This window comes from Crocuta crocuta, unplaced genomic scaffold (assembly GCF_008692635.1).
Source record: "Crocuta crocuta isolate KB4526 unplaced genomic scaffold, BGI_CrCroc_1.0 scaffold147, whole genome shotgun sequence".
Taxonomy (NCBI): Eukaryota; Metazoa; Chordata; class Mammalia; order Carnivora; family Hyaenidae; genus Crocuta; species Crocuta crocuta.
The window spans coordinates 3,503,728-3,528,035 of NW_027532594.1; the positions used below are offsets into that span (position 1 = coordinate 3,503,728).

General features: G+C 36.9%; 1 protein-coding gene across 3 annotated transcripts in view; it reads right to left on the minus strand.

The window, feature by feature from the left end:
* PDSS2 (decaprenyl diphosphate synthase subunit 2) overlaps positions 1-24,308 on the minus strand; it is a 260,551-nt gene that overhangs the window by 66,270 nt on the left and 169,973 nt on the right. For 2 of the 3 annotated variants that reach the window (XM_077780013.1, XM_077780012.1), the window contains one exon: positions 10,925-10,999. The exons of the other annotated variant lie outside the window; for it this stretch is intronic. In XM_077780013.1, coding sequence (XP_077636139.1) covers positions 10,925-10,999 — 75 coding nt within the window. The remainder of the gene's footprint in view (positions 1-10,924; positions 11,000-24,308) is intronic. 3 annotated transcript variants of the gene reach the window in all.

The following is a 24,308-nucleotide window of genomic DNA, read 5'->3' on the forward strand; positions in this document are numbered from 1 at the left end:
AGGAACAAAAATCAGGATGACAGCAACTCTCTTATAAATAATATGAGAAGACAATGAAGCAACATCTTGAAAACACTGAAAGAAAAGAATTCATCAATCTTGAATTTTATATCCAGTGAACATACCTTAAAAACAAGGTCAACATAAAGAATTTTCTTAGACACAAGAGCTGGAAGTGATTAATTCAGTACAGACCTGTACTATAAGCAATGTTAAAAGAAATCTTTTAGGAAGGAGGAAAATAATATCATATGGAAATCTGGATGACTGACACAAAGAAATGAAAAGCACTGAAGATGTTAACTATGGGAGTAAATATAAAAGACTTAAAATATTGAGTCCCTTTAAAATGTAATTGAATGTTGGGGCGCCTGGGTGGCTCAGTCAGTTAAGTGTCCGACTTTGGCTCAAGTCATGATCTCATGGTTTATGGGTTCGAGCCCCGCGTCGGGCTCTGTGCTGACAGTTTAGAGCCTGGAGTCTGATTCAGATTCTGTGTCTCCCTCTCGCTCTGTTCCTCCTCCACTCATGCTCTGTCTCTGTCTCTCTCTCAAAATTAAATAAACATTAAAACATTAAATATATAATTGAATGTTTAAAGCAAACATAGTAACACTGTACTGTGAGATTTATAATATATGGGAGCAAAATATATGAAAATGATAATGGAAAGGCTGAGAAGGAAGTAGTAGAAATGAATTTTTGTAAGCTTCTTACCCTGTAAGTAAAGGTATACTATCACTTGAAACTAGACTGTGATAAATCAAAGATATATATTATGAACTCAAGAGCAACTACTAAAAATGCAGTAAAGAGTTATAGCTAACAAGTTAAAAAGGAGACAAAATGGCTTGTGAAAAATAATCTAAAAGAAGGCAGAAACAGAAGGAAAGGGTAAAACAAATGGGACAAATGGCAAACAAATAATAAGATGGCCCTTAAACTCAACCATATCAATAAACACATCAAATGTAAATAATCTAAACACACAAATTAAAAGGTAGAGATCATCAGACTGAATAAAAAGAGCAAGATCCACCTAAATGCGGCTTATAAAAAGCCTACTTTAAATATAAAAACAGGGGGTGCCTTGGTGGCTCAGTCGGTGAGCTTCAGACTTCCACTCGTATCATGGTCTCACTACTGTTCAAGGGTGTGAGCCCCGCATCGGGTTCTCTGCTTCCAGTTGCAGAGCCTGCTCCAGATCCTCTGTTCCTCCTCTCTCTCTGTCCCTCTCTGGCTCTTGCACACTCCACCCCCTCTCAAAAATAAACATTAAAAAATTTTAAATATAAAAACAGTACAAGGATGGAAAAGGACATACCATAATTTTAATCAAAAGAAAGCTGGAATGATTATATTAGCATCAGATAAGGTATAGATCAGAAAAAAAAAACCCATAAAGAATATAACAGGGCTGAAGAAAGGTCATTTAAAAAAAAGATAATAGTAAAGGGATCAAATCATTAAAATAACACAAAGATCCTAAGGTTAATGTGTCTAAAGCAGAGATTTAAAATACATGAAGGAAAAACTGATAGAACTGTGAGGAGAAATAGAAAAATCCACAATTATAATCAGAGACTTTAACACCCTCTCTCAGTAACTGAGAAAACAAGCAGAATGAAAACAATTACGGATACAGAAGACTTTAATGACACTATCAACCAATCTGACTTAATTGATATTTACATAACACTCCATAAACAACAGCAGAATACATATTCTTTTTAAGTGAACATTTACCAAGACAGATCATATCTGGGTCATAAAACAATTCTCGATACATTTAAAATAACTCAAACCATATAAAAAATGTTCTCTAACCACAAAGGTATTATAAATCGATGACAGAAAGACATCTGGAAAAATCTCAAAACACTCAGAAACTAAATAACAAGGTTTTAAATAACCTGTGAGTCAAAGAAAAAAATCAAAAGAGAAATTAGTAAGTAGGCTGAACTGAATGAAAAATTTAAAAGTAATGTAATGAAAACTTGTGGGATGTCGGTAAAGTAGCACTTAGAGAGAAATTCATTGCATTAAATGTCTTAGAAAAGAAAACAGGTTTCAATTTATAAATGATTTCAGCTTTAAAAAGCTTTATAAAAGATGGAAGTAAAACCAAAGTAATCAGAAGAAAGAATATAGAAAGATGAAAAAGAGAGAAAGTCGGTAAAACCAAAAGCTGGTCAATAATATTGTTTAGCATCTTGGGGAAATAAAAAAGACACAAATTACTAATGTCAGAAATGAGAGAGGTGATATCAATACACACTCTACATATATCATAAGGATAATATGGACATATTATTAAGAACTTTATGCTAATAAATCTGACAACTTTGATGAAATAATTTCTTTTAAGGCCATAAACTAGCAAAACTGACTCACAAAGAAACACATAACCCTAAGTGGTCCAGAAGTTTTTTTAAAGCATTGAATTTGTAGTTAAAAAAACCCCCAACTTTCCCACAAAGAAAGGTTTGATGGCTTCACTAATGAATTCTATCAAATATTTAAGGAAGAAAGAATACTAATTTTACAAAAAAATCTTTCAAAAAATCAAAAAGGAGGAAATACTTTCCAATTTATTATGCAATAATATAGATGTAAACATTAACAGAATTTTAGCACATCAAATTCAACAATGTATATAAAGGAGACTTTAGATAATAAATTTACCATACTAATAGTCTTTTAAAAAAGGAAAACCTAAAAGAGAAAAAAAAATAAACAAGAAACATCACCTCAATAGCTGTAGAAAAAATTGTCCAAATCAACATTAATGCCTGATAAGAACTCTCAGGAAATTAGGAATACAAGGGAACTTCTTCACTAATCAAGAGCCTCTATAAACAAAAACAAAAACCTACAACTAACATCACAGTTAATGGTGAAATACTGAATGTCTTTCTGGTAGCAACAGGAGCCATGTCAAGAATGTCCATTCTCATTACTTCAACATTGTGTTGGGAGCTCTAGCTCTTGGGTCTGAGAGTTTGCTTTACCTTACATACAAACTAATGAATTAGCCTGAGACTATTTTAGTGATGCTAACATAAGACACAAGACTCCTGGATCAGAGATAAAGGACTTTATTATTCATGGCACAGCAAAAAGCATGTGCATGAGCATATTTGTGTTGGTTACTGTTGATCCCAAGTCCTGCAGGGGCAACAATGTGGACTCATATGGATGTTATGCCTTCAGTGGATTTGTGTTACAGCTAAAAGCAAACAAATGAAACAACTGAGTTTTGAGGATACTGCTTTTGTAGCAAGTAGTAAGCAAGCCTGCTCTTTGGGAGTAATGGCTATGTTTATTATCTTGATTATGATGATAGTTTCAATGGTACACACAAATATTAAAACATCAGATTGTGTACTTGAGAAATTTGCAGTTTGGGGTGCCTGCAGTTGGTTGAGCATCCGACTTTGGCTTAGGTCATGATCTCCCATTGATGTGTTTGAGCCCTGCATCAGGCTCTGTGCTGACGGCTCAGAGCCTGGAGCCTGTTTTGGATTCTGTGTCTCCCTCTCTCTCTGCCCCTTCCCTGCTCATGCTCTGTCTCTCTCTGTCTCTCAAAAAATAAAATAAAACGTTGGGCATCTGGGTGGCTCAGTTGGTTAAGTGTCCAACTTCGGATCAGGTCATGATCTCCCAGTCTGTGGGTTTTGGCTCCGTGCCAGGCTTTGTGCTGACAGCTCTGAGACTGGAGCCTAATTCAGATTCTGTGTCTCACTCTCTGTCCCTCCCTGACTCACATTCTGTCTCTCTCTCTCTCCAAAAAAACAGACAGTAAAAAATAAAAATAAAGAAAGAAAATATTTGCAGTCTACTATACATCAATAAAGCTATATCATTAATTTAACAACTATTTTTGGGCTACTACTAATGTGCTAGGCACTGTTCTGGTATTAGGAATACAATGGTAAACAAAAGTCTACCTCCCACAGAGTTTATACGCTTGTAGGAGAAACCATAAGAAAAGTATCAGAGGGTGACAACTATGATGAAGATAAAGGGAATTAAACAGGGTGGCTACTTCAGATTGGGTGAGGGGCTGGTCTCTGAAAAGATGTTGACGTAGAGATATGAATATCAAGAAGGGGCCAACTACATTAAATAGGAAGAAGAGTACCCCCAGCCTTTATTGTTTTGGCTTTCTAACTGTTTTCACATACCTTTAATTTCCTGTAAACCATCGTAATGACTACTGATGAATTAACTTTCTCAAAGGTTAACTTGATCATGTAATTCCTTTGTTTAAAAATCTTCAATCCTGGAGCACCTGGGTGGCTCAGTTAAGTGTTCAACTTCAGCTCAGTTCATGATCTCATGATTTGTGAGTCTGAGCTCTGTACTGACAGCTCAGAGCCTGGAGCCTGCTTGGGATTCTGTGTCTCCCAAATTTCTCTGCCCCTCCCCTGCTCATGTTCTCTCTCAAAAGTAAACATTAAAAAATTAAACAAAATCTTTAATCCCTCCCTTATTTCAAGTACTAAATGTGGTTTTAGTTCTATATTCTGGCAACACAAGTCTTCAAGCATGTGACAAAACCTCCCTTTCCAGTCTTCTTACTATTCCTTTATTCTAATGTGGATGAAGGCCTGATCTTAAATATGCCTCCCTACTTTTGGTCATGCTATTCCCTCTGCCTGGAATGACATCCTTCTCCATCAACAGATATCCTTCCTATCCTTAAATGTCCACTTCAAATATCACATTCTCTTGAAGTCTTTTCTGATTTTCCCAACCAGATGTGACCTTTTGTTCACATTTTCCTCGTTATGTTTTTCAATGGACAAAACTCACCTTGCTAATCTTTTTATTGTATTTTAGAAGGTGGCATTGGACTTTGCAGGTAGGCACCAATCTATAACTTCCTGGTGGACTGAAATATCTTATTCTTGTATTTTACTTGAAAGAGGCTAAGGGACCAAGGAAGATAAGCATAAAGAATGAATAAATAAATAAATAAATAAATGGGCAGAAGTGACCTTGTCTACTTCTCATAAGAGAATAATATACTGAAACTATAATCTATGCTTGTAAAAAATATAGAATGGATCTTTGTAATTTTAGTAGCTCTGTTAAAACCAGTTCCTTTCCAAGAGAACTGGATCCTCTTTAAAACCCTCTCACTTTCCCTGAGACTGCGGCCAAGCCAACATGAGCAGAATCTCTGAAGACAGGAAAGAGGTGTGCTGTTCCCCATTTCAAAATCAACCTGAGTGTTGCAGTGGACCTTGATTAGATTCCCAAGGAAGGAGTACGAGTGGGTGGAAATAAACAATATAGAATCAGAAAAAGAGTGTTTACGAGTCTCTAAGACCACCCCAAGGTTTGATGACCTTGTTAGGAGGACTAGCAGGACTCAACATATAGTCCAACTCACAACTGTGGTTTATTACAGCAAAGGATATAAAACAAAACCAGCAAACAGAAAAAGGTGCATGAGATGAAGTCTACAGAAAACTGGACTCAAGCTTCTAAGAATTCTCTGCCAGTGGAGTCAAACAGGATATGATTAATTCCTACAGGAATGAACACATGTGATAACATATATGAAATACTGTCTACCAGGAAAATTCATTGGAGACTCAGCGCTCAGTGTTTTTGTAGGGGTTGGTCATCCTCTCTGTGTAGTGTATACCATCATTCCAGACTCCCAGAAGGAAAGCAGGTATTCAAAATAAACCACCTTATTTGCAGAAACAGTTTGGGTACAGTGAGTTGCACTTACCAGTTAGATAATGATAGAGACACTCCTAAAATCCAAGTTCCCAGATTCCAGCCAAAGGCCAATCTTATAAGCAGGCTTTTCTAAGGATAGCAATCAATTTTGTATATATTGGAAATATTCTTTTTTTTTAAAGAACAGATTTTACTTTTTTAACTTTTTAAAAAATTTATTTCTTAATTTACATCCAAGTTAGTTAGATATAGTACAACAATGATTTCAGGAGTAGATTCCTTAATGCCCCTTATCCATTTAGCCCATCCTGCCCTCCCCCACCCCCTCCAGTAACCCTCTGTTTGTTGTCCATATTAAAAGAGTCTCTTCAGATACCATATGTTTGCACGTATAGGTGGATTAGGAGGAACTTAACAGAGGACCGCGGGGGAGAAGAAGGGGAAAAATAGTTGGGTAGACGGAGGGAGGAAAACCATGAGAGACTCTTGAATGCTGAGAACTGAGGGCTGATGGGGGTGGGCGAGAGGGGAAGGGGGGTGATAGGCATAGAGGGGGGCACTTGTGGGGATGAGCACTGGGTGTTATATGGAAACCAACTGTATATGATTTATATGTTATATGGGAAGGGAAGAGAGAGAGGGAGACAATAAACTATTAAAGAATAAAATAAAATAAAAGAGTCTCTTATGTTTTGTCCCTTTCCTTGTTTTTATATTATTTTTGTTTCCCTTCCCTTATGTTCATCTGTTCTGTGTCTTAAAGTCCTCATGAGTGAAGTCATGATATTTGTCTTTCTCTGACTAACTTTGCTTAGCATAATACCGTCTAGTTCCATCCATGTAGTTGCAAATGGCAAGATTTCATTCTTTTTGATTGCCAAGTAATACTCCATTGTGTGTGTGTGTGTGTATAGTGTNTATATGATTTATATGTTATATGGGAAGGGAAGAGAGAGAGGGAGACAATAAACTATTAAAGAATAAAATAAAATAAAAGAGTCTCTTATGTTTTGTCCCTTTCCTTGTTTTTATATTATTTTTGTTTCCCTTCCCTTATGTTCAGCTGTTCTGTGTCTTAAAGTCCTCATGAGTGAAGTCATGATATTTGTCTTTCTCTGACTAACTTTGCTTAGCATAATACCGTCTAGTTCCATCCATGTAGTTGCAAATGGCAAGATTTCATTCTTTTTGATTGCCAAGTAATACTCCATTGTGTGTGTGTGTGTGTATAGTGTATATTTATGTGTACATATATATATTGTTGTGTATATGTGTGTGTGTATGTATGTATATATATATATATATATATATATATCACATCTNTTGGCTATTGTTGATGGTGCTGCTATAAACACTGGGGTGCATGTGCCCCTCTGAATCAGGATACCTGTATCCCTTGGATATATACCCAGTAGTGCAATTGCTGGGTCGCAGGGTAGTTCTATTTTTAATTTTCTGAGGAACCTCCATCCTGCTTTCCAGAGTGGCTGCACCAGTTTGCATTTCCAACTTTTAAAAACTTTTTTTAAAAGTCTATTTATTTTTATTTTATATTCTATTCTGTATTTATTATATTATTTTATTTATATTCTGTATTTATTAAATATGGAATAAAATCTAGAAGGAAATACATTAAAGTGTAATCATGATTCATTTCTGGGGGATGGTTTATGTAAAATAATTTCTTTTTTCCTCTTGACCTTTTTCTGTGCTTTCAATTTTTTATCACTGAATAGGTAGTTACTTTTCTAATTAGAAACTAGTTATAAGATAATGATGTTATAAAGATTTTAGATATAAAGATCTGTGGATTCAAAACCAATTTTGCTAAAATGCAAAGTGTTTAGTGTGTACAGTGAGTAACATGAATACAATGTACAAGGCAGGACTTGGGGAACACTTAGAATGGTAAACAACCATGGCATTTAAAATGCAATTTTTGGGGGGCGCCTGCGTGGCTCAGTTGGCTAAGCATCTAATTCTTGATTTTGGCTCAGATCATGACCTCACGGTTTGTGGGATTGAACCCCCGTTTGGTTTGGGCTCTGTGCTATCAGCACAGGGATTCTCTGTCTCCTGTTAGCTCTCTCTGCGCTTCCCATCCCCCCACTTGTACTCTCTCTCAAAATAAATAAATTTAAAATAAAAAAAGTAAAATGCAATTTTTCTATTTAACATACTTGTCTCCCCCCAATTAGCTAACAACAACAACAAAACAGAGAGAGAGGAAATGTTATAAGCACTGAAGAAAGCACAATGGCTAATTTTTATTATAAGGAAAAAAAGGCTCATTCACTAACAAACACAAAGCTAAAAATATTAGCTAGAATGAAGGATGAATTTCCAAAATTACTTTGAATGTTTACATGATCACAATTTACATATGTTCTGTCAAGTATTCCTAACACAAGTCACACAGATTTTCATAGTTTAAAGGAGGATGAGGTAATTACAAACTTCTGGAGAAGGTGATTTGGACATAGTCAGTTGTAATTCTCCTCCATTTGCTTTTAGTGCATCTACCCTGGTCACATAGATACTGCTCCTCAGAAAGCTATTTTCGTACTACAAAGGTTCTCCATCACTGCATTAAGTAGCCATATAGAAAACAGACTGCCATTGTATTCTCTTCTCCCTAAAGAGAAGAAATGGTTTGCAGCTGATTTTGAATCACAAAGGAATTCTTTTGTGTACTGAACTGGCCCCAGGCTACGGAGGTTGTGCCACTCACTTCCCACATGACCTTCACTTGTGGCTGCTTCCCAGTCATGCCAGAACATAAAAACCTTGAAGGCAATCCATGTGGGGCAGTGCTCTCTGCCTCTGAAGGGATTCCTGGGCCAAGTTAGAGAACCCAAATTCTGAACTGCCATTGCAATGGAGGGGGGAGAAAGGCCAGGATTTTTCTGGTTAGGAAGGGAAGTGTGGTAAGCCTAAATTGGACCTGGGGCACAAATGGAGGCATCAAGAAGCACTCCCACGGCTTCAGTCCAACTATTCATTTTGCTTCCGTTATAAAAACAAAACAAAAGAAAACAAAACCAACCAAAACAGCTCTTTAAATGGTTTGGCTATATTCAGAAATGTAATTGCTTAAAGAAGGTTGTTAGTGCTTTAAAGGGTTGCGTTTGGGAGCCTTTAGGGAAAGAGGGCAGATGGACAAAGCATTGCTACAGATTCTTTGGAGTAAAGCTAGCTAATCAAAGTCAGCAATTAGTGCTTGCTAAGTGGCAGTGCACGTATGATCAACAGTCCTTCAAAGACTTTTGGTTGCTTCCTCTTTTCTCTTTCCCAGGAAGAAATATTTTAAGTGGGACTTGGAGTCAAAAAACCTGGGTTCAGATCATGCCACTGTGAAACATGCATCAACAGTTTCCAGATAATAGGCCTTCCTGCCTCTTGTCATCCCTGAATCTCAGGCTCTTCCTCTATAACATGAGCGTACCAACAAACGTCCCCCTTTTTATGGGTAACTGTAGAGAAAGTATAAGCAAACTGTAAAGTACTATCTAAGCATTTATTATGGTCTTTGCTAGTAGGTCTGCCTGACATACAGAAAGTACTTATTAACAAACTAGGCTAATTATATAGTGGACAAACAGTTAAGAGTGAATAAACCAAGAACCCTAAAGCCAATAATAATACTTTGGCTTAAAAATTAAGGTATTTAACTGTAAGATATTAATATCTTACATGGAACTACTGTGAACATGTTGGAATTGTACCAGGGGAAAATGCCTCAACGGCCAGAAGAGGTCGCTGTAATCACCTTACACAGTGGGATCTCAGGTATGGCAGAGGGATGCTAGCAAATTGGGGTTCATTAAGGTATCAAGGTAGAAAATGTGAGGTTAAGAATCTGAGCTCCGGAGTTCAAATCTCAAGTAGTAAGTTGTATGAGTTGCAAATTATTTAACTTTTCCTAAACCTCAGTTTTCACATATGTCAAATGGGGATAGCAGCAGTATCTGCTAGCGGGCTTTCTGTGAAGATTAAATGAAGAAACATGGGTAAGTTACTTATTTAGTGATCATCATCTTCATTATACTATACATGAGGCAGCTTCTTATGACTGGAACAGGACCAGGAATCTTCCATTTTACAATGTGCTACTAATCCTCAGCCATGACAGTGAAGTATGGTGTATTTTTGAAAAATGTAGCAAAGGGGGTCCCACTGTGGTCATATATCCTGCCGGGTCCCACATACCACTAGGCGGCTTAGGTGAAGTTAGATATGCCTCCTGGGGACTGTGGTTCCTTGAACCAAATGTTAGACATCCAAGGTACAATTCTTCATTTTTTACTAACTATTCTCTGAGCCATCCAGAGTCCCTGGGTTATACTTCTAAATTTCCTATGCAAGTTGCTCATGCCCTATGTTTCATTTTCCAGTAAAATCAGTCCTTCTTTTTTCAAATGGAAATGTCAAAAAGCCCAGGATGTGCATATGCACATATTTTCTCTAATTTGCAGTGAGTGAAATCTTGCTAATACAGAAGCTAAAGAAGTTAGAATAATGAAACCCTAAGATAGGAATCCTGTATAATAGCATATACCATGCTAAATGATGGCGGTGGTCAATGAGGCAATTGCTACACATTCAATATCCTCCTGAAATGAAATAACTGCATTTTAAAGAAATAAAACCTAACCCATAAGATGTCCTGTTAAATGAGTCAAAAAACCTTAATTCTAGATCTATATAATTAATCAGAATGATTCAACTGCACAATCATCCTACTTCTTATCACAGACAATTTAATAACGCAGTAAATCCTGGATCTGGGACAGAAAACACATTCCTTCCTCATGCCCTCAGAAGTCATCCTCTTCAGATCATGTCCACTCTTCTGGGACATGGAAGGCCCCTTCCTCTGGGGAAAGGTTGCGCTCAGCCACCTCAGCGCGTGCTGTCTCTCCAGTCTGCCTGCCCTGTGATGGTGCTACCTGCCAGCCACTAGACACAGCCATCCTGGCGTCTACTGGGCTGCTGCAGATTGAACAGACTGTGAATCCAGCCAGAGGATAAGAGGTTGTTTTAATTGGCTAAATCTGCTATGTACTAAGCGTATGGCCATGAATTTGTAGCCAAAACACTAATCTAAAAAAAAATGTCATGTACAATTTAAACACAAAACAAAAATGACATTTTCGCTCGTCAATTCTAGTTTTGCCATGAGGGTTTTTAACCTAACATTTTATAATGAATACACAATCGTTACCTTTGCTGAAGTAGAATTTTCACGGTAGACTCCCTGTACCAAGTCCATAAGAGCACTTGCTAAAAGTTCCACAACCTAAAAATTAAGGAAAAAAATAAAAGAAACAAAAGATTTTATGCCCATTTTTACCTCAAAATGACTCAGAAGGCTTAGCAGCAAGGCAGTACTTGTGCTTGATAGAAAAAACGGGGTTATATACAAAGATCCTGGCAAATGGCACTGCCCACCTGCATATTAGAGCTGTAATCCAATTTTTTTCAGGCATAATTCAAGCAAAAAAAATCTTACAAGCACAGCATTGAATATACATGAAAATCCAGTAATAGCCATTTTGAACAGAAGCTTAAGTTTCAGATACCTAATGAAATCTTAACTCAATTTATTTTCTGTATGTTTATTTCTGTCAGGTGGATACTTTTTCAGTATCTCCATTCTGGGAGCCATTACAATGCTAATTTTCATACTTAATACAGAAAGAAAAGCAAAAGCAAAAGAATGGTTAACCTTTCATATGTGTTCATTCTGTTGTACTTAAAATGCGCTGTGGATATATTTGGTGGAGGGCCCCTGGGTCAAATGTACCATAAACACTTGAAAATTTTTTATAGAACTGCAATATTGAAATCATATTCATCAAATGTGTATTATTTTCAAGGCTCAGGCTGTTAAAAAAAATCAAGCAAAATCAAAAGCTTTGAACTTATTCCAGAATGTAAAACAAGCAGAAAACAGTCTCTTTGGAACTACTGTACAATTTAGAGTTGTTTGCATAAACCATCTTAATTCAAGAGGATAAAATAGTAGTATTTCAAAGCCGCTGTTCCAAACAAGAATTCCTCAAAGCAGCCCCAACTGCTTCTTATGAAGTCTTAATATCTTGTGTATTTAGCTTCCTATATTATGCAGTCCTATTATATCTGATTTCCACTCTTTGCTTCCTAAAATTCAGCTCAGTTCAGATTGAATTAAAGGATTTTGTTTCAGCTTTTATCATTCTTGTAATTGAAGACATTATTAAGCCAAAGGATACAGACCCAAACAACAAGATACTTTAATCTCAGGTACCTTAGATTTAATAAACATTTTCTTAGACACAAATTATATTAATTTGTGGAAAGACTTGCTTTAAAATTTTAACACAAGAGCATTTATCTCCAAGTTTATATTTACATTCATACTGTGTAACACAGACAAGGCTGCTGATATGGAAATTTTGCTGATTAAAGCCATTTTTTTTTCTCTAGCTCTGCAGATGGGTTAATTTGTAAGACCTATACAAAGTTTTTTTTTTTTTTTTAATCACATTGCCCTTTAGGTAACCAAATACTTAAGAAATATTGTAGCAATATGAGTTGCAGAGGAACTGGAAGGACAATGATCCTACAGTGTTACCAGATGTGTTGAGTTATTTAAGTGGGGAAGAAAGAAAATGAATGGATTTTTTCCCCCTGAAGGTATCAGATAAGCTCTATTCCCAAATCCAGGAGGATAGAGTATCACCAACAGGTCTATGAAAGATTGTAACTAAATGCACAGCATCAGATTGGATTACAGTTTATACAAGCAACATCCCAAGATCCCCCTGATGACTGGACACGTAATACAGATCAATCACTCACTAAGAAATGTTATGGTTTTGAAACAGTTCAAGCTCGGAGACCAGCACTGGTAAAGTGAAGAGGGATTTATAAAGAGAAAGTCCAACACTAAATGTCAAAATGATGGCATGAACTTTTAACAATGGATCTGGCTCTGGATAACTAAACTGTGCCTTTACTTCTCTGAGATTTCAGACAAGGCAGAGGCAACAGAGACATTTTATTTTCTCCTTTCTCTTTTTCTCGTTAATGTAGTTAGCAGATATACGTAGACCTGTACTTCAAAGTTCAAGATTTATAAATGACCCATACTTTCAAACAGCTATAATTATTTGAGCAGAATACACTTCCATAGCCAATGATGATCACTGAGGAAGAAGCTTTGGACATCCTTGGGTTAACAAACTGAGGAAGGTAAGAGATTATGAAAAGCAGAAATAGCCTAGGGGAGTTGAATGTTTCCGACGCAAGGGTGACTTACTCAGTGCACATATAAATCTCTTTCCATTGCCTGAAATGTACGTAACTTTTATTTTTATTATTTTTTTGAGAGAGAGCAATCACACGCATGAACACGTGTGTAAGCAGGGGAGGAGAGGGAGACAGAATCTCAAGCAGCCTCCATGCCCAGTGCTGAGCCTAATGTGGGGCTCAATCTCATGACCATGAGATCATGACCTGAGCCAAAATCAAGAATTGGATGCTTAACCACAGAGCCGCCCAGGAGCCCTTACTTTTTAAATTATACCAGAGAGAGATGTGTTTAAGTATTATCCTCCTTTAAAATTATATTTCTAGAAAGACCAGAGGACTGAGCTACATGTGTTTTAACAAGACCATTTACTGATCTGATCTTTTTTCAATACATGGCTTACTACCATAGACAGCTGTTTACAGACAATTTTTGTGCTTCAGTCTAAGAAAGCACCTGCTTCATGATACTTTTCTCCCTCAGATTCTTGTGGAATGATTTGTTCCAGCAACTCACAATGGTAGCAAGAATAAAGGCAGCCACAGAATCCAGAAGCCTAACTGCCAGATCTCCTGAGACTAAGAGCCCAAGCCCTCCACTTCCTGGTGCTCTTAACAAGGGCACCATGAGAAAGATTAAGAACCTCCANCAATGTTAGCTACCCTTAGAAGCCCAACAATTAGAGGACCATAATGAAATAGGGCAGGGCATTAGGAGCCAGAGGATCTTGACTCTACTTCAAGACCTCCTACTAATGTCATTGTGAGATCTGGGGCAGAACAATTAATTTTTTTCAACTATAAAATGAGAGAAGTTGCAAAACATAACTCTTTAAGATCCCTTTCAATTCTGATTCCGAGCTTCTAGAAATGCAAATCTTAGTATTTATAATTAGGCATGAAGAGTTAAAAACTGCTCTTTTATAGAGTTTGGTGAGATATCTTTGCTCACCAAAGGTTTATTTATTTTTTAAGTTTTAAAATTATTATTTTGTTAATGTTTATTTTTGAGAGAGAAACACACACACACACACACACAGACACACACACACAGAGTGCGAGTGGGGGAGGGGCAGAGAGAGAGGGAGACTTAGAATCCAAAGCAGGTCCAGGCTCTGAGCTGTCAGCACAGAGCCCAACACAGGGCTCGAACTCACAGACCGCAAGATCATGACCTGAGCTGAAGTCAGGATGCTCAACTGACTGAGCCACCCAGGTGTCCCGCTCAGATATTATTTTTATCTGTTCTCTTCGCATGGACCTTTCCCTCTGTCTGAACTCTCCTGATTACTTTCTTCATGAAAGTTTTTGTATCCAAGCCCCCTTCATTTCAAGACCTAGAATCCTAATTAAACAATTTCCATTTTCTAAACCATTTCCATGTTCTAAACCATTATGACCTGATAGCCTACCTCACCTACTGACAAAAACATCCTACTTGGGTCAATTAAAGGTCAACATTGCTGAGTTCTGGGTCTTGAATGGCTCTAATGCTTGGGAATAATTCATACTATTGGGTTCAGAATATTAGGTTTAAGTGAAAAGTTGTGTCAAACAAATAATGGTTCTACTTGGCCACATCACTTCCTCTCTAATGAGTAAATGTAGAACTTAGAAGAGAATCTGTCACCATCAGTGTTATAAAGTTTACTTTGGCTGTCTAGACAGTAATCAAGCAGGAGGTAAGTTTATTTCCACATTTCTGGAGGTTGCAAGAATGGCAGAATTGCTCACCTGCACATGCCATACAAAAATGCTTTTCTTTCTAATTTGTCACGTTGAAATCTGACTGTACGGCAATGCCATATACTATTCCCCCGTCTTCCGAGTAACACCCTAGATTTTAGTGAGCCAGAAGTTCAGACTGTGTTATGAGCTAGTTTCTAGGGGGCACCTTGTTTGGAATACATTTCTTTTATTATTATTTTTAATTGACATATAATTGATGGAATGAATTTCTTAAACAGTTAATTTGCAGGACAAATTTCATCAGTCTCAGGGGAATATGTAATTGCCTCATTCTTTATCTTCTGGCAAGAGTAACTACAATTCAGTGATTTTTCTTAACTGAAAAGCAAAAAGTGATGCATGTGCGCTTGCAAAAGGTGTTGTGGTGATTATGCCCTGAGCTATAATAGAATCCCTATCATAAAAAAATAGAAATTAAGAGAAGTAGGGGGTGGTAAGAGAGCACAATGTCCAAATAACATCTTCATGCTGCTAAGGATGTCTGGAATATCTTAAGAAAAAGAAAAAAGTTGATTACAAAACAGAATAGCATGATAGGTATTTTTAAGACAAAGTGAAGTCAATCTACGTGTTTATATATGCTGAGAGAAAAGTCTGAAAAGAGAACAAAATTTTAAGGGTGCCTGGGTGGCTCAGTTAGTTAAGTGTCTGGCTTTGGCTCAGGTCATGATTCCATGGTTCATGGGTTCAAGCCCCGTGTAGGGCTCTGTGCTGACAGCTCAGAGCTTGGAGTCTGCTTCGGATTCTGTGTCTCTCTCTTTCTCTCTCTCTGCCTCTCCCTGGCTTGTGAATGTGTGCTCTTTCTTTCTCTCAAAACTAACAAAAATTTTTTTTTTAAATTGAAAGGACAACAAAGTATTAATAATAATGATAATGTATAAATGGTAAGCTTCTGATTTTTGATTAAAAATTTATCTTTTTCAACTTTTCTGAATTGCTTAAATTTGTAATTGATAAATTTATAACTACTTAAATTTACAGTGTATTACATTTTCTCCCCACTTTTATTGTATTGCTTTTATAATCAGGTAAAACAATAAACCTATTTCCATAGGGTGAGGCAGGGAGGGGGAAGCATGCTCTGCTTTTAGTTTCAGAGAGGCTTCCAAACCTGTGTCCACAAATTGATCTCTGGAATATATCAATCAATCAAAGGTCGCTGGATCAGCATAAATAAGATCAGCAAGTGGCGGTACAGCATTCTGTGGAGACAAGTGTGTCTATCTCAATAGATGTGATCCAGGAGTACCATCGTTAGCATTTGACAGATGGAATAGTCTCGGCTGAGCTGTAGATAGTTAACCAGTAAACCAGACCACTTAATATGAGCAAAGGAGCCCCCATCCCAAATAAAAAGTAAAATACAACTAAATGTTTAGAAAAATGTTAACTATAAACTAATGTGGCTCAATAAAAGCTCGAGCCAGCATAACCTATCTGAGTTGATGTAGTAAAGTAGTATAGTTGTATTTTAACTCACTTAAAAAAGGTTGCTATGGGAGTGCCTGGGTGATTCAGTTGGTTAAGCATCTGGCTCTTGATTTCAGCTCGGGTCATGATCTACAGTTTGTGAGGTCGAGCCCTGTGTCTCTGTGCTGACAGTGCAGAGCCTGCTTGGGATTCTCTCTCTCTCTGCCCTTGCCCTGATCACACTCTCTCAAAATAAATACTAAAAAAAAAAAAGGTTGTCCCATACTTAACTCGTGTGGTATATAAAAAACTGTGGAGGCTATTACAGAGTTATAATCGTCTTTCAAAAACCTGCACTGGAAAGGTTATTTTAATGAGTTTTTACTACAGTGTAGAATGACAACGTGTGATCCATCACTCTATTTAGGAGGCAAACGAATACACAGCTCCTCAGCCTTTACTACTCTTTTAACAGCTGCTAGCAAAGGAAAATAGTCATGTGTGTGCATGCATCTGCAGTGCTGATGGCATTAATTACACACAAATTTATTGCATGCCTTCCTCCACCTCTACGAAGAAATAGTAATGCATGAAGCAGTTGCAAAGGTAAAACGCCCTTGGGGAAGAATTAATTCTCATATACATCTTGGGAGGAACAAAAGACAGATTTAGCATAAATATGTCCTTTCCAAAAAGCTTTGATATTTGAAGTGATATTGTCAAGATTTTTTTTAAGCCACAAAACCAATATTGTCAGTAAAAATGTCTTACAGAAAAATATTTTTACAGATAAAGGATGCCGAATAGCCTGCTAATAGTAACCAGGGCAGTCAGCTTCACTCTTCAATTCCTCTTCATACAAACGAAGCACAGAGTGTCTGAGAGATGCATTTAATGATGGGAAGATTTACTTACATTACACCAAGGTGAGGTAGAGAGAAACCGGTTAAGAAGTAGTGCTCTCCCACAGAGACCAATAATAACATCTAACATTTGTAAAGTACTTTATCATTTACAGACTGGGTTTAAGCAAACTATCCTGTTCCAGGTGGATTCAGTCCCCAGTGCTCAGCCAGAGCTTTCAGGCTGGCAGCCTCAATGGAGAAGCGACCTCTGAGGAACACAGGGAGCAGCGGCAGTGGCCAAATAAGGGGTGAATCTACTCACCCACCACCTGGGCACAAACAACCCAGATGAGCCCTAATCTGCATGCTGATTAATATAAATGAGTAGCTTTAATAAAGCCATTGATGAAGTCTATGAAAGAATGGTTCTCTCCACTCCTTCCTCTCAGAAAAGGACCAGGTTTAATGAAGACAATGATGAAAGGTCTGTTGCAATAAACACACCACTGACTCACAGGAGTTCTGGAGGAAGCTTCTAACTAGGCTTTGTGAAGGGAGCCTTTTCAATGCTGCCAAATGTATAAGACCGTGCTTATTTGTGGGAGGGATGGCAATCTGTTCTAGTGAGCTGGAAGTTCTTTCTGGCTAAGGGGGAAGAGCGGAGGGAGAAATGGCACAACCAGTAGGACAGGTGCAGCAAAAACTAAGCAAATTGATAATCTTAATTTTTAATTTAGAACAGCTGATACATTGGTTTATAGCCTCTAACTACTGGTAACATTTGTCAGGAAGGGCTCAGGAAAATTCAGTGCTAAAGAAAAGTCTAAAAGAAAATCACAATGGATAAAACTAAAAAGAAAGGGGCCACAATTCAGGAAAATGGCTTGAATACGAAGTGTTGAAATTTAATATTATATTGGCTAATGCACTCATTCCATAAATTTGCTGATAGCCTACTATGCTCCTGGCACTGTACTATTGAAACTAGTCATGACCTTATAAAGATAAAGGACATTCCTTTGTCACTGACCACTTAGAAGGTTGCATGACTCTGGGCCACCCATATCACTTTTTTTAAAAGTTTGTTTGTTTATTTATTTATTTATTTATTTGGGGGTGGGAGCAGAGAGGAAGGGAGAGAGAGAATCCCAAGTAGTCCATGCTGCCAGTACAACTGTGAGATCATGACCTGAGTCAAAATCAAGAGTCGGATGCCTAACTGAGCCACCCACGTGCTCCCTTCTATAGCACTTCTTTGGGCCTCAGTTTGCTTATCTAGGTAAGACGTGTCTGCATTTAATCAACAGTTAGCCCCATGACAAGAAATACCTAAATATGTAGCTATGTATGTTTTTTATCCATAACAAATATAAGGGTGATGCCAAAATATGGATTTCAGTAAAAATAAAAAAGTGATCCAAAAATACTTTCATTACTTTTTTTTTAGATTTTATTTTTAAGTACTCTCTATACTGAATTTGGGTCTCAAACTCACAACCCTGAGATCAAGAGTTGCATGTTCCACTGACCAAGCCAGCCAGGTGCCCTATGAGTTCACATTTTGAATGAAAGTGTCTGGTCCTTGGTGTACTGTTCACCACTAAATAATGATAACCACTTATTAATTTAAACGATGCTTAGATTCCTGAAAAAGTGGCAGATGTTCTTTTTTACAATTTAAAATGCTTACACCAAGATAAAACTTTTCATAAGAAAAGGAGAAAAAAGAGACGCTTTCCAGTAGGCTAAAAAAAAAGTTGGTATCCTGCATTACTACAAAAACTAAATAGTTGCTAGGAATTGAATGCTTAGTCATAAAACAAAGTAATTCTGACATCGTACACCAGTTACTTTATTTTTCACTTTCTCCAATATAAGAATTTCTGTACGTGAAGTTTGTTGTACTCAGGATGTTCCCCATTAGGATGCCCCACACTTAGAAGCTCTGTTACACCTTGTTCTGACAACTTCTCAGAGAGAATTATGTCTGCCATTTCAATGACATGCCCACTCTTCCCCATGTGGCTACTGACCTCCATTCTGCTTTCATTGCTTTTTCCTTTAACGGCACTCTCAGTTATGTTAAGTGATAGTTTCCAAGTGTGATTTTGTTTACAAGTGAATCCCACCTTTGAGAAACACAAGTTCACAATGTGAAACTTCAGAACACCAGAATCATGGTACATTATTTCATTCCATGAAAGGATGCTGCTGGCTAGAACACTGCCTCATATTATCAACTTCCAAAATTTTTAAATTGCAACCCATGGTAAGAAAAGTATTTTACATCACGACATACATAGTACATGCATGCATGTATATGTATAAAAATGAGTGAAATTTTTCACAAAACAAAAATTTCATTATCCCTATATTTTCTATCGTGTTCCAGTAAGCAAAAAGTATTGAGAGTGACTTATTAAAGGGATTTCACTACTTACCATAAACAGTATGTGATCTATACTTTGAAATATTACCTTATATTATGCTGATCTATGTCATGTATGGTTCATACCTTGGTTAGCTATTTTAACTGCACACAAAGTTCCCAAATTTTTGACATGCAGTTTGACACTGTTATTTTGAAATATATTTATAAAGGTGTTAATTTCTTTATCCCTTTATTCTGAAAACATGTAAATTAACGGAATAGAAACAGAGGCAGAAGGCAGGTTAAAACATAATCATTCTTGGGCACTATGGGGTATAATATTAGGGTGCATTTCCATCTTGGTTTATATACATCACTGAAACTGACTCTTAGCTTTGATCTTACTAGATTCATAAAAAAATAGGTTTAGAGAACATTTCGCCAAAGAGTTAAAAATTTCAGGATTTCTCTGAGATTCACGTCTTGCAAATTCCAAGAATCTCTTATCTTTTGGGTAACATAGTTCAATTTTTAGTTCAATTAGTTCCTCTTCTAATTGGGCTACACTAAAAGGCAGATGTTTGTAATTTAGAGACATCCCAAGGTTTGCACTTCAAAGGCAGCCATAGAAATAAAAGCATGACTCATATGCATTAAAATCCATGCATCTCGTCTAAAACTGTAATTGTATTTCTTCCAAATACCTTTGCAGCTCTTCAGAATCTGTGAATCAATGGAATTCTAAAAATAACTGGCTCTACTGGTACTGCATTCTAGAAAATTAGGTAATCCTTCCTCCCCCCGCCAACAAAAACAGTAGTAGAAATGACACTGGCTGTATTGTATTCTTGAATCAAACAATGGATAACCTTGGGTTAGAAATTCTCTAATCTGTAGAGATACAATTGGGTGTTTGTTTTTTTCCCCCTGTTGACATAATTTACATGAGGACTGAAAATAGGTGATACAATTGTCTTTTAAACTGGCATTTCTAATGCTTAACACAAATGCACACACAAAATTTTATTGCATCACCAATACTTTTTCCAATATGTGAATTAACTGTATAAATCATAACTATTTAAAAATAAATTTGCAGTTATCATTTTGTTTAATCATTATTTTCAGAAATTTATATTTACATATCATCGTATGGATTTTAAAGTACTTGAACAAATTAAGCCATATCATTTTCTCATTGCAAATTGGCCAAAGAGGTGACTTCACTAATTGGAGTATTGTTTTAGATTGCTGAAATATGCATGTAAATCTCTAGATCTTAGACATTTATAAAATATTGTCATTTCTATATTACATCTCTCAGTTTATAAATAATTTTTCTTGATTCCTTTTTCTTCCTATATCATAACATCTTCAGGATCTGGATATATATATATTTTTAAGTTCAGACTCTCTCCTACAACACTCAGAATTATAGAATATTGCAATTGGTAAGGATACAGGAGATGGAAACAATGCTGTCTCTATTTTACAGATGAGGAAACTAAGAAAACAAGTTGCCTCTGCTTACTGGTTATTACTCCAAAATGTTTCATAAAGCTCCTACTGATGTTTGTATTGAAATACTTACTACAATATTTTAAAACTACCAGTTGTTTAAGATGTTATAAATTCCAATACTGGTAACTGCAAAATTGCTGGCAAAGAAGGTATCATGATTCTTGGTTTGTTAGTTTTCTACTTTAGTTAAGCGAGAGGATTTTGGAGCCAGATTGCCTATATTTAGATTTAGACAGCAGCTCTACCGTGATAATAAGTTTTATAAGCTCAAAAATGTAAGCTTCTAATATTATTTTTAAGTGCTTTGTACCAATTTTAATAAATATTAAATATTCTGCACCATGATGTTTCTAATTTCACTTGAAAAATGGAATATTAAGACATTAGAGGGGTGTGCCTGGCTGGCTCAGTCTGTAAAGCATGTGACTCTTGATCACAGGGTCATGAGTTCAAGCCCACACTGGGCATAGAGCTTACTTGAAAAAAAAAAAAAAGGACATTAGATAAACAGTTTGGAGAAAGAGATAAATGATCTGAACTAGAATTCTGGGAAGGAAAATGAACTGTCCAATGTTAAATGGCTAATTCAAAAAAAAAAAGAAAGAAAGTCAGAGATAGAGACTAGATCCACAGACTTGTACTTGAGATCTTTCCACTTCTCTGCTGTGGCTTTACACGTCATCTCTGAGAAGTATAAAACAGGTTAAGTGCTATTAAATTAACATATTATGAAAACATAAGTGATCCACAAAAGTGAAAGCTAAGCCTGCTTAGGAATGAAGTAGTTAACCTGATATTTTAAACAGGGAAACTATCCTTTAAAAATTAAAGATTGGCCATACGGTACAGTTTTGGTGTTTACTGATATCTGACTGACTTGATCGGCACAGTGAAAATGGCCCCAGAACAAAGACAATTAAGCCACATGAATAACAACAAATGATGCATTTTCCAAAACGCTTAAAAAGAAACTTCTTGGCACAGCCATAATTTCCAACAAGCCCACTTTAATGTTTTCACAGTTTCCAATATCAGAAATGACCTCAGGGTCAGGCATTTGGCAGTTAATGACCTGTTGGGCTAATGGCCTTTAGCTTTGCCTTGGGCACACAAGTCCTCCAGTAGGTCATTAGCTGCCAGAAAAGGGCTCTTCCCCAATCACTATTGCTAAATAAATAACATTTACTCCTGGGTTAAGGCCCCATCAACCAACTTGGGCTTAGAGTGAATTTTTTCCATGAGTATTACAACTCTGAGGAATCAGGAAAATGATGGAAATGCTAAACCCAAATTAAATCAATACAAATGAACTATGTAGTTACTAATGAAAAGTAGTCACATGGATCCTTTAGAATGCTCTTAACTGTTCTTTTGCTTATGGTGTTCAAAAATACAACAGGCACGAAATTACAAAGGTAATGCAGTTAGGAATTTTATCTTTACGTCAGTTGTTTGGAGTTCATGCCTCATTTTCCCAATAATTGAGGTTATAAATGGCAGCTAGCTTCCCAGGGCAGCCCACTAAAGCTTGGTTAGCCCATAACATTAGAAATACCATATACTTATAATTAAAAATAAAATAGAAAACCACAATCTTATAATACCTTCAATTAAACAAAACAGGAAAACAAAACTAAATAGGAAATATTTCTAAAATATCTTTAAACACTGACAGTTATAGGGAAATCTGGTTAAAGGCAAAAATGAGGGTAGAGACACTGGTTCTTTCTTATGCCTGTTTTACTTCTAATTATATAATTTTTCTTATTCTTTTAAAAATTTTTTAATATTTATTTTTGAGAGAGAGAGAGAAATAGAGCAAAATAGAGAGAGAGAGAAGCAGAGAATCCAAAGCAGGCTCCAGGCTCTGAGCTGTCAGCACAGAGCCCGAAGTGGGGCTTGAACTCACAAGTCATGAGATCATGACCTGAGCCGAAGTCGGACGCTTCAATGACTGAGCTATCCAGGTGCCCCTAATTTTCCTTATTCTTTTTTTTAATTTTTAATGTTTTATTAATTTCTGAGAGAGAGAGAAAGAGACAGTGTGAGCAGAGGAGGGTCAGAGAGAGAGGGAGACACAATCCGAAGCAGGCTCCAGGCTCTGAGCTGGCCGTCAGCACAGAGCCTGGCGCGGGGCTCGAACCCACAAATGGTGAGATCAATGACCTGAGATGAAGTTGGACGCTTAACAGACTGAGCCACCCAGAAGCCCCTATTCTTTTTTTTTTAATGTTTGTTTTTAATTATTTATTTTTGAGAGAGACAGAGTGCAAGCTGGGGAAGGGTGGAGAGAGAGGGAGACTCAGAATCTGAAGCAGGCTCCAGACTCTGAGCTGTCAACACAGAGCCAGACTCGGAGCTGAAACCCACAAACCATGAGATCATGGCCTGAGCCGAAGTTGGACGCTTAATCCACTGAGCCACCGAGGTGTCCCTAATTTTCCTTATTCTTAACAAAAGAGCATGCCAAGCTTTACTGATGTTTTCAACTCCTAAGTAAAGTTTCTTGGCTTATTTTTTCTTGAAAGGAGCATGAGGAAGGCAAAAAGATGGACAATTTTTCTGAACTAACAAGTAAGAAGATAAAGAATGAAACATGGGAAGAAAGGGGTTGGGGATTGTCTGAGATGAAATTAACTAATTTGTGAACAATAAGAAACAAAGAAAGAGGTACTGAGGACATAGTTACGGGACAAAGAAAGGATGGAGGAAATGACGTGGGGTCGGGTAGCTGAGGATGCAAAGGAAGGAATAAAAGGTTCATGTACCCAGTATTTTATTAGCTCCTAACTCAGGAAGTTCCTTGAGCAAAATCATTAGAAAAGCAAAAGGAAATGATTAACTCAAGCTAAGAAGTAGATTTTTTTTTCCTCCCTCTGGCTTTGTAGAGATGGCAATTTATATCAGTGAAAATGAAGAGGAAAAAAAAGCTGGCTTGACTAATTTTATTTCTGGAAAGTAGAAAAAGGGATTTACAAAATTGAGGTGGTTAAGTATACTATAAAAATGCCCTAGGGGCACCTGGGTAGCTCAGTCTGTTGAGTGTCCAACTTCGACTCAGGTCATTATCTCAGAGTCTGTGAGTTTGAGCCCCATGTTGGGCTCTGTGCTGACAGCTCAGACCCATGCTGTGTCTTTCTCTCTCTCTCAAAAAATAAATAAACATATAAAAAAATTTGCCCTAGCCAATATATTTCTACCTCTCGTGGCCAACCACGGTATGGGGTTCAACTCTACCCATTTTAGAGAATATATTTTTGTAGAACACAGACTTTTTAAATGGGCTTATTTGAAAGCTAGGCCTATGGAAGAAATTCCCTTCTTGGTCATCACCTTTCTGGTTGACACTCAGAGGACTGTCCAGTTTTTGCATAATGGCATTTGACCTTCTTATGGCAAAAAGACACTTCATTCCATTG